The sequence below is a fragment of the Mauremys reevesii genome, linkage group 3 (assembly GCF_016161935.1).
Source record: "Mauremys reevesii isolate NIE-2019 linkage group 3, ASM1616193v1, whole genome shotgun sequence".
Classification (NCBI taxonomy): domain Eukaryota; kingdom Metazoa; phylum Chordata; order Testudines; family Geoemydidae; genus Mauremys; species Mauremys reevesii.
The window spans coordinates 135,491,922-135,506,271 of NC_052625.1; the positions used below are offsets into that span (position 1 = coordinate 135,491,922).

General features: G+C 39.4%; 1 protein-coding gene across 7 annotated transcripts in view; it reads left to right on the forward strand.

Annotated features, from left to right (window-relative positions):
• The window catches only part of USP45 (ubiquitin specific peptidase 45), a 104,407-nt gene that overhangs the window by 82,316 nt on the left and 7,741 nt on the right, over nt 1–14,350 (forward strand). For all 7 annotated transcript variants that reach the window (XM_039532918.1, XM_039532917.1, XM_039532919.1 and 4 more), the window contains 6 exons: nt 234–290; nt 1,513–1,659; nt 7,162–7,846; nt 11,615–11,712; nt 12,726–12,812; nt 13,298–13,451. In XM_039532918.1, the coding sequence (XP_039388852.1) occupies nt 234–290; nt 1,513–1,659; nt 7,162–7,846; nt 11,615–11,712; nt 12,726–12,812; nt 13,298–13,451 (1,228 nt within the window). The remainder of the gene's footprint in view (nt 1–233; nt 291–1,512; nt 1,660–7,161; nt 7,847–11,614; nt 11,713–12,725; nt 12,813–13,297; nt 13,452–14,350) is intronic.

Below are 14,350 nucleotides of genomic sequence, written 5' to 3' on the forward strand. Positions count from 1 at the left end.
CCAGTGTTTTTATACACTGAAATTTGACATCGCATTCTCCAGTACTTACGGACCCAAAATAAAATCACAGTTAGCTTTAAGTAAATATTTAGTACAAGGATTATAGAAAGTTCTTCATGCTAATTAGAAAGATCTTGCACCTGACAATTAGCTTTTGTATAGTTGTTTTTCTACTATAATAGAAACATGGAGACTAATACAGTTCTTTGTATTTAATTGTCTTTTCCTCCAAGATTTCCACAGTAAAGGAACCTTTCATTGATCTTTCACTCCCTATAATAGAGGAGAGGGTAAGAAACAAATCACATATTTAATAATCACAGCTTCTGCTGGAGTATGTTTTTACACATCTGTATAAAAATATGTGTATAGAAGTGTATAGATACACATTGTTTTGCTTTATAACCTTAGAGTGTGTATGTATGTAATATACTACTATGTAATTTGTATATGTGTATACAAAAAATATGTACAGTATCTGTATATTAAATTAGCCTAAATGTAGAACAATTAATAGTCAGTCATATGTTTAGTTTTATAATACTTTGTGTACATATACCCACATACGTTCAAACAGATTATTGTAAAATTAGCCTAAATGCAAATCAATTGCAGGGTACTTAGAAGCTTTTGAAAAGTCAATTCCCAATCTGTTGCTTTCTATATCTAAAGAAATTACTAAAGTAGTATTTAAATGCTCAGAGATTTACCTGCAACTCTCACTGAAGGCTAACAAAGTGATGAGGTAATGTAAAAATTGGTTCACTGTGAGTATCATTGTTCCAGTTTATTTTAGAACATTATTTTGAATGTAATGATTAGCACAGAGTTTTATAGGCTCTCTTCATTAATTGGAAGAAAGCCTTGGGTTTTTGTTTTAAGTATCCTTCTTAGCTCCTCCACTGTAGATTCACATGTATGCTGAGGAGAGCATTTAATAACTTACGTAAAAAAGGAACTGATGGTTGGAGGCTGGAACACAATTATTTATTTATTTGATCCCTGTTGTTGCAAATTTTACCTTTCTGCATCTGTGGAGTCAGTGGTCTTCCAAAATAATTCTCTCTGCAGAGAAGACAGGCAGTTTTTTCACCACCACTCTTCCCTAATGGTTCTACTAGGGAAAGGCAATTTTAACTTGTGTTTGAGGCTTACTGAGAATGAGTGGAATTGGTGCCTCTTTGATCATATTGTTTTCCTGGGAATGGAAGTTCCCATTTTTATATCTGCAGACGCTTGGGTGTCAATGCAGTTTTCCCAGGTATAGTGGGTTATGTTCTATAAACTTAGAAAACAGTTGTGTATCACAAGTCAGAGGCCAGTTAACCAAATAATGTGGCTTTATTTAGACTAGTACTGCAAATAAGATATGAGAGCTCTCTCAGTTTCATGGAACCAACATGGCTACACACTGCAAACAACTGAGATACTTTCATTTAGTTATTTTATGGGTACAAGGAAAATGGGATTTTATATCATTTCTTTCCTAAATCACAATATTTTATTTCTCAGGTCTCAAAACCCATGCCTTTGGGAAGGACAAGTAAATGTAAAAACATACAAGAAGCAGATCTTGATCAGTTCAACTGCTCTTCTATTACTGTGCCAAATAATCAACAACCAAAAATCACCAGGAGACACTCTTTAACAAAAGATAAGGTTAGAATGTAACAGTATTGCTGGCCAACTTTATATTCAAACCCTGTTAGAATGTTTCAGGTAACAAAGTAGAATTCTAGTGTGCAGTGAATGGGAGGCTTAAAAAAATCAACTTCAAATTGATCTGCTGCATATTTACTTCTAGATTTATAGATGTTGGAATTTTTAAAGTTCATATTTTTAAATAGCTAAATTACAGATTTTTAAAAATATATAGATCATTATATGCATGAAAAATCAGTGACCGGGATGCCCTGTGGTTTGAAAATATGGCTTCGTTTGTAAAAGTGACATATTTTCTCTAGATCAGTTTTTAATTCATGTGACTTTGTTTTGTTGGCCTCCCGCCTCGTGCTATCCTCCAAGTTTGCTTCTGGCTGAAATCACAGGCGTGGTAATGCTGGCAAAGAGCAGGCAAGTCAGCATTAGTGTCATTTGGTGGATCAGTTGGCAGGGTGTGCTACAAGAGTAGTACAGCCAACACAGTCCCCCTGGAGACTGAGAATATGGCTTCTATGATGCACTCAGCCTCCAGTTGCCCAAAGGCTTGGGAATCACAATTCAGTCCCTTAACATGGTCCTTTTTGATGGTGGCACAATGTTCTGAAGACCTGTCAAACTAACAAAAATGTTCATTAACACTGAAACTCCTTCCTGTGTCATGCTCTGTTCCAGGGGTAGGCAACCTATGGCACGTGTGCCGAAGGCGGCACACAAGCTGATTTTCAGTGGCACTCACACTTCCCGGGTTCTGGCCACCGATCCGGGGGGGGGGGGGGGGGCGCGGCATTTTAATTTAATTTTAAATGAAGCTTCTTAAACATTTTAAAAAACTTTATTTACTTTACATACATACAACAATAGTTTAGTTATATATTATAGACGTATAGAAAGAGACCTTCTAAAAATGTTAAAATGTATTACTGGCACACAAAACCTTAAATGAGAGTGAATAAATGAAGACTCGGCACACCACTTCTGAAAAGTTGCCGACCCCTCCTCTGTTCTATAGTATTTCACAAGAAAACATTTTCTTTTTAAAAATTTCAGAGCTCTGCAGAGGAAAGGAAATCTGTAATCCATGTTGTGTATATGCATTATTGCTAAGAATGTGTGGCAGAGGCTTTGGTTTGGTATTAATGTTCTCTATTTAGAATATCCTTTTTGTAAGCCTCCTTATTGTATGTAGCATCCAGCAGAATATTAGAGTATGTCAGAATACCAATGCTGACATGACTTAAACAATTCCTGAATGTATAGGAAACTACTAATAATATTGTGTGACAGACCCAGAGCAGTGGGGTACAAGAGTCTGGTAGAGGGCAAATATACTGGTCACTGGATGAGTAGTTTTCTGTTCCCTGAGTAACCAGAGCAGGGGCTGCACTAGAGTACTCAGGAACCTGCTAGAACCAATTAAGGCAGACAGGCTGATTAGATCACCTGCAGCCAATCAAGTATCAGAGGGGTAGCCGTGTTAGTCTGGTTCTGTAGAAGCAGCAAAGAGTCCTGTGGCACCTTATAGACTAACAGACGTTTTGCAGCATGAGTATATGAATATTCACCCACGAAAGCTCATGCTGCAAAACGTCTGTTAGTCTATAAGGTGCCACAGGACTCTTTGCGGCTTCTGCAGCCAATCAAAGCAAGCTAATCAGGGCACCTGGGTTTAAAGAGGAGCTCACTTCAGTTTGTTGGGGGCGTGTGAGGAGCTGGGAGCAAGAGCTGCAAAGAGCTGAGAGTGAGAGGGTGTGCATGTGCTGCTGGAGGACTGAGGAGTACAAGCATTATCAGACACCAGGAGGAAGGTCCTGTGGTGAGGATAAAGAAGGTGTTTGGAGGAGGCCATGGGGAAGTAGCCCAGGGAGTTGTAGCTGTCATGCAGCTATTACAGGAGGCACTATAGACAGCTGCAATCCACAGGGCCCTGGGCTGGAACCCAGAGTAGAGGGCGGGCCCGGGTTCCCCCCAAACCTCCCAACTCCTGATCAGACACAAGAGGAGTTGACCCAGACTGAGGGTTCCACCAGAGGGGAAGATCACTGAGATGAGCAAATCTGCCAATAAGTGCAGGACCCACCAAGGTAGAGGAGGAACTTTGTCACAATTGACAGAAGCATAAATCTCTGCAGGTAGTTTGTCAGTGAATTATGAATCAAACTATAAATCTGATTTTTAAAACCTTTTTTAAATACAGGATTAATTTAAAATTAGTATTCCACGTCTAGGCCAGACAAAACCCTCTAATAGATTGTAGGAAGCAACTTTGTTTTCCCAGGTATACACAAACTAACCGAATAAATCTGTCCCATCTCTAACTTGTGTGGTTCTGTGATTCAGAAATCCTTATGCTTTTTTTCCTTTTGGACCATACATCACTTTGTCTTTCTGAATAACTTGGTTAAGAGATGTTAAATATCCTTTCTCTGTCTGTCTATCTGAAACAGGCAATTGCCAATTCCAAGTCTGTTTGTATTCTGTCTCTCTAGCGCAGGATTTGAGAAGCCTATATCTGGAGCTCCAAGGACACTTGGAAAAAATCCACTTTCAGCAGGAAGACATCCAAGCACTAGTTGCCAGTCCTAATGCTTTTATTCAGCAAACTAGACTTCCTAATGTTAAGGACTTAATGAGCTCTGTTTGCATAATACTGTATCCTGAATTCTAGTAGAAAGTAGTAACAATAATGAATTAGTTCCTTTTAACAACTTGTAGAAATTAAACAAACCTCAGTGGGGCAAGACATTTTTCTCACTAGTGGTTGTTTTGTCTTTGTAATTTTCTTCTTTGCTAAATTGCACCGTGACTTTCCAGTCTGAGGCCCCGAATTATGAAAACACAAGTCCATCCCTATGAAGTAAAACATTTAGGAACATGTTTAAGTTTCATTGACTTCAATGGGACTTAAGCACGTGCTTAAAATTGAACACGTGCTCAAGCACCCTTCCGGAGCAGGAATGTTTTCCTGAATTGGAGCCTTCAGCACATGCGAAAGGGTTCTGGTAAATCAGGGCATAAACACAGAAAATGAACATTTTAGAATGAAAAGAATAGCGGCGGAGAAGGACCAAAGACGACGCATGAGAAAAAACTAGTGAGAAGAGTTAGGGCCCTACCAAACTCACAGCCATAAAAAATGCATCATAGACCGTGAAATATGGTCTCCCCCCATGAAATGTGCTCTTTTGTGTGCATTTACCCTATACTATACAGATTTAATGGGGGAGACCAGTGTTTCTCAAATTGAGGGTCCTGACCCAAAAGTGAGTTGCGACATTGCCACCCTTACTTCTGTGCTGCCTTCAGAGCTGGGTAGCTGGAGAGTGGCGGCTGCTGACTGAGGGCCCAGCTCTGCAGGGAGCAGTGCAGAAGTAAGACACTGCCTTCAGAAGTAAGGGTGGCAAAACCATAGCATGCTATCCTTCCTTTTTGCGCTGCTGCTGGCCTTCAAAGCTGGGCTCCCAGCCAGCAGCTGCTGCTCTCCAGCTGCCAAGCACTGAAGGCAATGCCGAGCAGTGCAGAAATAAGGGTAGCAGTACTGCAACCCCTTCTGCAATAATCTTGCAATCCCCCACAACTCCTTTTTAGTTCAGGACCCCTACAATTACAACAGTGACATTTCATATTTAAATAGCTGAAATCATGAAATTTACAATTTTAAAAATCCATGACTGTGACCAAAATGGACCGTGAATTTGGTAGGGCCCTAGGTATAGTAGAAACATGGCAAAAAGATAGAAAGATAAAAGCACAGATAGCCATAGTAATGGGAAAATTAGAGTCTGATCAATAACCCATTGAAGTTAATGAAAGGATTTCCATTGACTTAGCTGGACTTTGGATGCACCCTGAATATATAAAGGAAAATGAAATTAAGTATAAAGATAAAAATAGACGGACTAGAAGTTTGTCATTGAAACTTAGCTACAAGAAGGTAGACAGAAAGAAAAAAAAGAGATGAGAATGTAAATAGACATTTCTTAAAAATCTAATCAAAACTGGCGTATGGTTGTCTATGATGGTATTTTTCTGTGATTGCAAGGTTTCCTCTTCTTAAATTTGAAATAATGCAACTACAGATAATATAACTATACATACAAGGTCAATGTAAAAGTAGAATTGGTATAAAAATATATAATAAAGATACATAGACCATCCTTTACATTCGTTTATGGTGCTGCAGTAGTAGAGTAGTCAATACAGAAAAGGTGAATCTAATGGATGGCAAAATTTTCAACCTTCGGTACTTAAAACATGCTGAGCCTGGTGCAGGTGGGAATGGAAGAATCGAAGTGCCACCCCTTGAACTCCCATCCACAGCACCCATCCCTGTAATTGCCTAAATCGCCATCTAGAAAACATAGTTCAGCTTACTTCCAGCAGTTCCCAGGCCTGCACAAGCAACACCCAGCACTGGAACTTGTCTCAACCAAAATCAGCCATAATTTCTTCCTGTGACCATTATCATGCATTCCTTTGCAGCCACAAAAGATTGTGAGAGTAATGACGAATTCAAATTAAGCTACCACAATGATTTATTATTATTATACTGGGTGTTCCAGGACAAGAGAGTATTAAAGAAAATAGAAAAACTTTGGCATTGCCATTCACTCTACATTAATATGAAGCACATGAGAGAGGGCGTAGTCCACACCTCTGTTGTTTGGCTGGAGATAGTTGTCTGCATGGTTGCAATAGTAAGGGAAGAAGCACATGCAGTAGTGCTGGCTGGAGAAAGTTTCTGAATCCTTTTACTGATTTTGAAGTAATAAAAAGTTTGTTGAAAAGACCTTTTTTGATACCTTTTTCTTGTTCATTTTTAATAAGGATTTTTTAATATAATAGTATTTCTCAGTTATAAAAAAAATCAATATATTTCAAAATCTTAAATCAGAATTCTTGTATGAACAAGACAGCCCAGGTCCCATGAAAGTTACAATGATTAAAAATCTTGTTATAGATCTGGGAGTGCTATTTCTTTGTTAGCAGCAAAATGTATAATCAGTCCAACTAAACTAACAGTCCGAGTTTATAAGCAGAATGTAGAATGTTTACCATCCACAGCGGAAGCTATAGTGTCACAAATTTGATATGATTTGTCTCAAGAAGCATTGATCTCACTAATTATGTAACATCTCTTTCTGCGCAGTGTACGGATCTACATTTAAGCACCAGATGATCTAAAGAATTTAGGAGATCAAATCTATACATTATAAGTTCTTTGAGGCAGGGGACTGTTGTTTTGTGTTTGTACAGTGTCTAGCACAGTGGGGGTCCTGATCCATGAATGGGGCTCCTAGGTGCTAACACAATACAAACAAATAAATTAATAATTGTATAGCTAGATGATAAATTAAAATATTGGGTTTTATTTTGTTTTGAAAGTGTCATAAGTTATATTTACTGCTACTTAATGATATCTGACTGTCTTTAGATTCACTAGTATATTTTTTTCTGTTTCTCTCCCATGCCCCTTTGAAATAATAATGTGGCAATTTCCAGAATCAGTTAAATCATGAAAGAAGTCTTGCCAGGAAATCCTCCTCTGGGGAGGAGGAGAGAAGTCCAGTTATCATGCATGAAAAAAGAAAGCTTGAAGTAGAAGGTGGTTCTGGAGTTTTGTATTCTGAGGCCATAAATACAGCTACTGTATCCACAGCAAATGGAAGTCAGACTGAAGGCAGTGAAAAAGAAGTCAGCCATTCAGAAAGTAGCGTTGATGCAGACAGCGAAGCCTCAGAAGGTGAAAGTGCTGCTAAGCGAGCAGTTACTGGTAGATCTAGTAACGCATCTGGTTTGCACGTTGACGGGCTTAACCACTTGGTAAACATTAGACTGCCACACAACAAACCAAGTGACTGTAATAATGAGATGATCACCAGTGCCATATCCAAGCTCAGCTTCAACAGTATTGTAAATGAAAGTGAAGAACCCATCAGTCGGGATCCATCATTAAGTTTGTCAAACAATTCCATGTTTTCAGTGGAAAAGTCTCCTTTGTCCCAAAGCCCTCAAAATGCTTTTCAGACTCTTTCTCAAAGTTATATAACTAGCTCTAAAGAATGTTCTGTTCAGTCCTGCCTCTACCAGTTTACATCTGTGGAGCTGTTAATGGGGAACAACAAGCTTTTATGTGAGAATTGTACAGAAAGGAAACAGAAGTATCAAAAGAAAACTCACACCACAGGTAATGTGCCAATGTGTTTATTCATTTAAACAACTCTCTTTAACACACTCAGGGGGTCTGCCCTGGGTCTGGTACTATGCAATAATTTCAGCAATTACTTGCATAATGGAGTGGAGAAATATGCTTATAAAATTGTGGATGACACGAATTGGGGAGGGGTTGCTAGCACTTTGGTCAGGATTAGAATTCAAAACAACCTTGAAAATTGTAGAATTAAGTCTGAAATCAACAAGATAAAATTCAATAAAAAGTGCAAAATGCTTCACTTAGGAAGGGAAAAAACCAAATGTGCAATGACTAAATGGGGAATAACTGGCTCGGCAGTAGTGCTACTGAAAAGGATCTAGGGGTTAAGGAAAAGGCTAATATCATTCTGGGTATATTAACAGGACTGTTCTGTGTAAGACTGAGACATTTCGGGGTGCAATCCAGACCAGAGAGAAGTTATGTCACAGCCTGCCCGGTAACCTGAGTGCCTTAAATGGTCTGCTGCTGTGGTTCACTGCCCAGATACCAACAGCCAGTGTACAAGTCTGCACTGAGTGTCTGTGTGCTATGGAGTTCTGGTTCAGTGCTCTGACTCCAGCAGCCTGCCTACAGCACAACAGTTTTACCCTGGTCTCCACCAGCCTTGGTTACCATCTGCTCGCTGTGTTGGAGCTCAGGGTGAAACTGTTGTGCTGTAGGTAGGCTGCTGGGGTCCGAGCACTGAACCAGAACTCCATAGCACACAGACACTCAGTGCTGGCTTGTATGCTGGCTTTTGTTGTCCGGGCAGCATAGTTGCTAGGGGTCTTGCTGCACCCTTGCTTGAAGTAGTTTCCATCATATACGGGGTTTACAGTTTGGTTCAGTGGCTCACAGCACCCACTATACAAATGGTTCCAGCACCCCGTTGGGCATTGAACCACAGCTGCAGGGCATTTAAGGCACTCTGGGTTACCGGGCAGGCAGTTACACAACCTCTCACTGTTTCTGGATTTTATATTGGTGTAATCAAACAGGATCTTCACACAGCTTGTTGTTTTAAGTGTGACTTACATTTTCAGAACTGGTAAAATAGCTTTAAGTAATTCTCAAGTGAGAAGATTGGGATCAATCAAGGGAAGGTTACAGTTTGTTATTTTCTGTTTGTTTATTTTGGGGGAGGAAATAGAACAAAGGAAGTTTAAATTGAGGAGCAAAGAAGCAAACACAAAGTTAGAGCTGAAAAAGAGCAAAAAGGCCTAAAACAGGAAGCTGAAAAACAGCATAGAAACACCAACAATGGGAAGCCAAACAGAGAGTGAGAGAGAGCACGAGCACCAAAAATTAGAGGCAGAGCAGCGAGCCAAGGAGGCAGAAAACCAACAGCGTGTTACAATAACGTGTTCTGGTGGGCATTGGAGAGGCCTCAACTGGAATACTGTGTCCAGGTCTGGGCACCATGCTTCAAGATGTAAACAAATTGGAGAGAGTCCAGAGAACGACAAAAGTGATAAAAGGTTTAGAAAAACTGACCTATCGAGAAAGGTATTAAAAAACCCCAAACTGGGCATATTTAGTCTTGAGCAAAGAAGACTGGGAAGGAACCTGATAAGTCTTCAAATATGTTAATGGCTGTTATAAAGAAAACTGTGGTCAATTGTTCTCCATGTCAGCTGTAGATAGGACAAGAATTAATGGGCTCAGTCGGCAGCAAGGGAGGTTTAGGTTAGATACTAGAAAGAACTTTTTACCTATAAGGTTTGTAGGCAGTGGAATAGGTTTCCAAGAGAAATTGTGGCATCCCTGTTGTTGGACGTTTTTAAGAATGGGTTAGACCAACCCCTGTCAGGAATGGTGTTGGTTTACTCTTGCCTCAGTGCTAGATGTGGTGACCTCTCAAACAAATATTCTTACTCCTGTGTTTACTGTACATAGCAGGAAACTTCTGAACAATACAACAATTTACTCCATTATAATGCAGTCTTTTACTACAACATAATACAGTGAAATACAGATGCAACGATGTACTTTACTGTAATATTACAGTAAAATACATCAAGTTGCAATATTACAGTAATTACATCTTATCATAGAATATCAGGGTTGGAAGGGACCTCAGGAGGTCATTTAGTCCAACCCCCTGCTCAAAGCAGGACCAGTTCCCAACTAAATCATCCCAGCCACGGCTTTGTCAAGCCTGACCTTAAAAACATATAAGGAAGGAGATTCCACCTAGGTAACCCATTCCAGTGCTTCACCACTCTCTGAGTGAAAAGGTTTTTCCTAATATCCAACCTAAACCTCCCCCACTGCAACTTGAGACCATTACTCCTTGTTCTGTCATCGGGTACCACTGAGAAAGAGCCATCCTCTTTGGAACCCCCTTTCAGATAGTTGAAAGCAGCTATCAAATCCCCCCATGTTCTTCTCTTCTGCAGACTAAACAATCCCAGTTCCCTCAGCCTCTCCTCATAAGTCATGTGCTCCAGCCCCCTAATCATTTTTGTTTCCTTCCGCTGGACTCTTTCCAATTTTTCCACATCCTCCTTGTAGTGTGGGGCCCAAAACTGGACACAGTACTCCAAATGAGGCCTCACCAATAGAGGGGAATAGAGGGGAATGATCACGTCCCTCGATCTGCTGGCAATGCCCCTACTTATACAACCCAAAATGCCGTTAGCCTTCTTGGCAACAAGGGCACACTGTTGACTCATATCCAGCTTCTCGTCCACTGTAACCCCTAGGTCCCTTTCTGCAGAACTGCTTCCTAGCCATTCGGTCCCTAGTCTGTAAGAGTGAATGGGATTCTTCTGTCCTAAGTGCAGGACTCTGCACTTCTCCTTGTTGAACCTCATCAGGTGTCTTTTGGCCCAGTCCTCTAATTTGTCTAGGTCCCTCTGCATCCTATCCCTACCCTCCAGCGTATCTACCACTCTTCCAAGTTTAGTGTCATCTGCAAACTTGCTGAGAGTGCAGTCCACGCCATCCTCCAGATCATTAATAAAGATATTGAACAAAACCGGCCCCAGGACCGACCCTTGGGGCACTCCACTTGAAACTGGCTGCCAACTAGACATGGAGCCGTTGAGTAATAATACTTTGTAATTGTAAACAAGCTTTATAGAAATAGATATTGATGCAAAAAGGATTCAATTATTTTTTTTAGCTGCAGTTCTGTGCAGTAGTATCTCAGATTATAAACTTGGACTTGTACATATGGACCTTTGTTCCTCCCAGCATCCTGCTGAATGGGCGCATAAGAGTCCAACCATTTTGATCCCTCCGTAGAATCAGAACCTTAGTCTTGTCAACACCCGTATTTATGAATACAAGAACTAAATTCAAGACCAGTATTAAAATGCTCAGCTTTTACCACTGACATGTCAGTGTCTCTTCTGAGCAAGAGTCTGAGCCATTGATTGCTGATCTATAGAACAGAGGTGAATGGTGTTTCTTTGCTAACTTGTGTGATGAGAGATCATAACAGTGGCCAAGAGTGGGTAGGGTCATGTGTTAAAAGAATACAAAAGAAAATGTTCTTCCTTTCACTGCCATTCCCACCAAAAATTCCACTTGTTGTTTCTTGGTGTTATGTTCCTAAATTCACCGAGTGAGTATCACATACAGAAAGTATTTTTGCTGGCTGTAAACAGTGAAACATGTTGAACTGATTAAAAAAAGAACATTAGAACATTCTGTCTGTGCACGTGCCTTTCAATTGTTCTAAATATTCTGTGTGACCACTTCGATATTTATAAATTATTGGATTGTTTTATAATTCTTATACTATGTGCTGCACAGAAAAGAAAACCGAAGGCTTATACACTAATGCCCGGAAGCAACTGCTGATTTCTGCAGTTCCTGCCATTCTTGTTCTCCATCTGAAAAGATTCCACCAGGTAAAAGTAAAAAAATTGTTTCTTTTAAAATTCACTCATTGAAAGAACTTGTTGTAACAGACTGTCTGTACCTAGTAGAGATGTACAGAAGTGGCTTTCATACAGGGGTGTGCTAAGGGTTTTTCGTAGGACTGCTGTTTTTTTCCTCTTATTTAAGAAAGAAAGTACAGTGGCAGCAACTTCCTGGCTACTGCTATGTTATTCTGGCCATGCTAGATGACTACTGAAGAGAGACAGCAGTCTGCAGCATAGGGCTGTGGGTTTGAGCACTAGCTGCTAATACTACATCTATTAATTCAGACTCCACTTGGGGTATATTGTTGGTTCATTCAATGAATGGGGGAGACAGTTTTGGGAGATGCCTCACTTCCCTCAGTAGACCACAGGAAGAGCCAGGTTGGAGATGTTGGGGGAGCCCCATGTGTGAAAGATGGAAACTGGGTTAAGAGGAGGCAGAGCTGGCCAAAACTCAGGATTCTCAGTTCTTGAGAAGTATCGGTATTTTGGAATTTGGTTTCATTACAAATTGGAACAAAATCAAATTTTATCAAAATCTCTTGCAAATCCCTTAAAATTTTGTTTCGGAAATGTTAGCCCCGCAATCAAATTAACAGTTAAAAGTTGGGAAATTCCAGATTTATGGTTGCCTGTGCAACCTTAATTCTGTCCCCTGGTGTCTATGCAGTATGATGATATTTATTCTTAAACATCATTTATTCACATTCTACTTTTTCCATGGTACCCTGTCTCCATTGCACAGAATGGTCACACAAAGGAGCAGAATTAAGGTTGCAAAGGAAACCAAAATAACGTTTCTGTACCATAGGTTTTTTTATATGTAATGTTGAAGAGATGAAAAACAAATTTATAGAAAATGTGTTTTATCCACATTCGTTACAGATTTTGTATTCTGTTTTGTCTTATCAGGTTATTTTAATACTGAAGCAATACACTTAGATTTAAAAGACAGCTATGTAAAAATGTTTCTTTCATACTCTTATTTTCTCTTGAAGGCTGGTTTGAGTCTACGGAAAGTAAATAGACATGTGGATTTCCCACTGATTTTAGACTTAGCACCATTTTGTTCCGCTTCCTGCAAGGTACGGTATATTAAGAATGCATTTTAGAGTCTTTATTTTAAAGCATTAATTTATTGTAGTGTAACTTTTGTAGCTATGGATACAAGTTAAACTCTGATTTTCACCCCAAAGAAATTACAAATGAATGTGTTCAAGCAGTAATCTAGAATCAGTTCGTCAACTGGTGTAAACTGGCATAGCTCCATTGAAATCAGTTGAGGAGGATCTGTCCCACTTAATGTTTTAAAATGAACACAGTAGCATTACAGCTATTTATCAGTGCTTCCAACAAAACTGGATTTAGTTATTGAACTCTGAATAACATAGTCTTCACTTCTTTCTCAAGTTACTTCAGCATTGCAAAACATAGTTAACAAACTACAGTACTTATCAACTATTTACTCCCTTTATTGTTGTAATATTAAAATGTGTTAACATAATACTGTTACAAAAATCCACTGAAATGATACAATTTATCTTTATTTTCTGTGATTTTTGTGAATAAGAATGTTACAGACGGAGCAAGAGTTCTGTACACTCTTTATGGAATAGTGGAGCACAGCGGCTCAATGCGAGGCGGTCACTATGCAGCATATGTGAAAGTCAGAACACCTTCCAAGAAATTATTGGAGCATATTGCTAGCAATAAAAATGTTCAAGGTATGTCCAACAAACCCTTCTCCCTTTGTAAGGAAACAAAATTGATCATTGGTACAACTCATCCAGTCGCTGTACTTATATTGAGTAAACACTTTGGCCTTGAATCTTCTCATAATTTGCAGTGCCACACAAGTTGTTAATTTTTGTTTTAGTAAACCCAATTATATAAATTATAAGCACTAATTTTTATGCCACCTACTCTCTACCAAGTCATCTTCCTGTCTTTACTGAAGTCCCTCCTAAAGGCTCATTTCTTTCCCAGTGCCTGCAAGAAGTGAGTCAGTAACAGTTTTTAAAACAAGTTATTTCCTTCTCTGGGGATCTTATCTCTTCTGTTTCTCTTAGATTGAAAGCTGTTTGAAACAGAAGCTGTTCCATTTTGAGTTTTATACTGTGCTAGGCACAGTGTCAGTATGCAAAAAATACCAAATACTCTGGTTTAGTGTGAGAAGTAAGAAATACTATTTCTTGGAGGATTGAAAATTTCTCCTGGTGACTCTGTGCCAGCAGAGTTTGAAGTGGCATCCTATGAAATAATGGAGGGAAGGAGAAGATACCAGGAGTTCTGCCAAATAACGGCTGGGTGATTATTGGGCAAGAGAATTGGGCTGATTTTGGGGGGAGGAGGGTCAGTCTGTAACTTTTTTTAATTTTAGAAAAAAAACTGCCAGTCCTTGCTAGCAATCATTTTATATTAGAAGCCCATCTCTCTACAAGGAAAAGGACTAGAGATGTATTGACTTCTTAAAAGAAAACTTAAGTCTCCACTAGTCACTTGGTTCTCTTTGAAAGTTCATGGGAGCCAAGTGGATCCTTGTAGTGTTTTTAAATTGCTATTAAATAACTGCTGAAATATTCCTTTTTCTGTCTCAGAATTGATCCTGTGTACTATACATTAT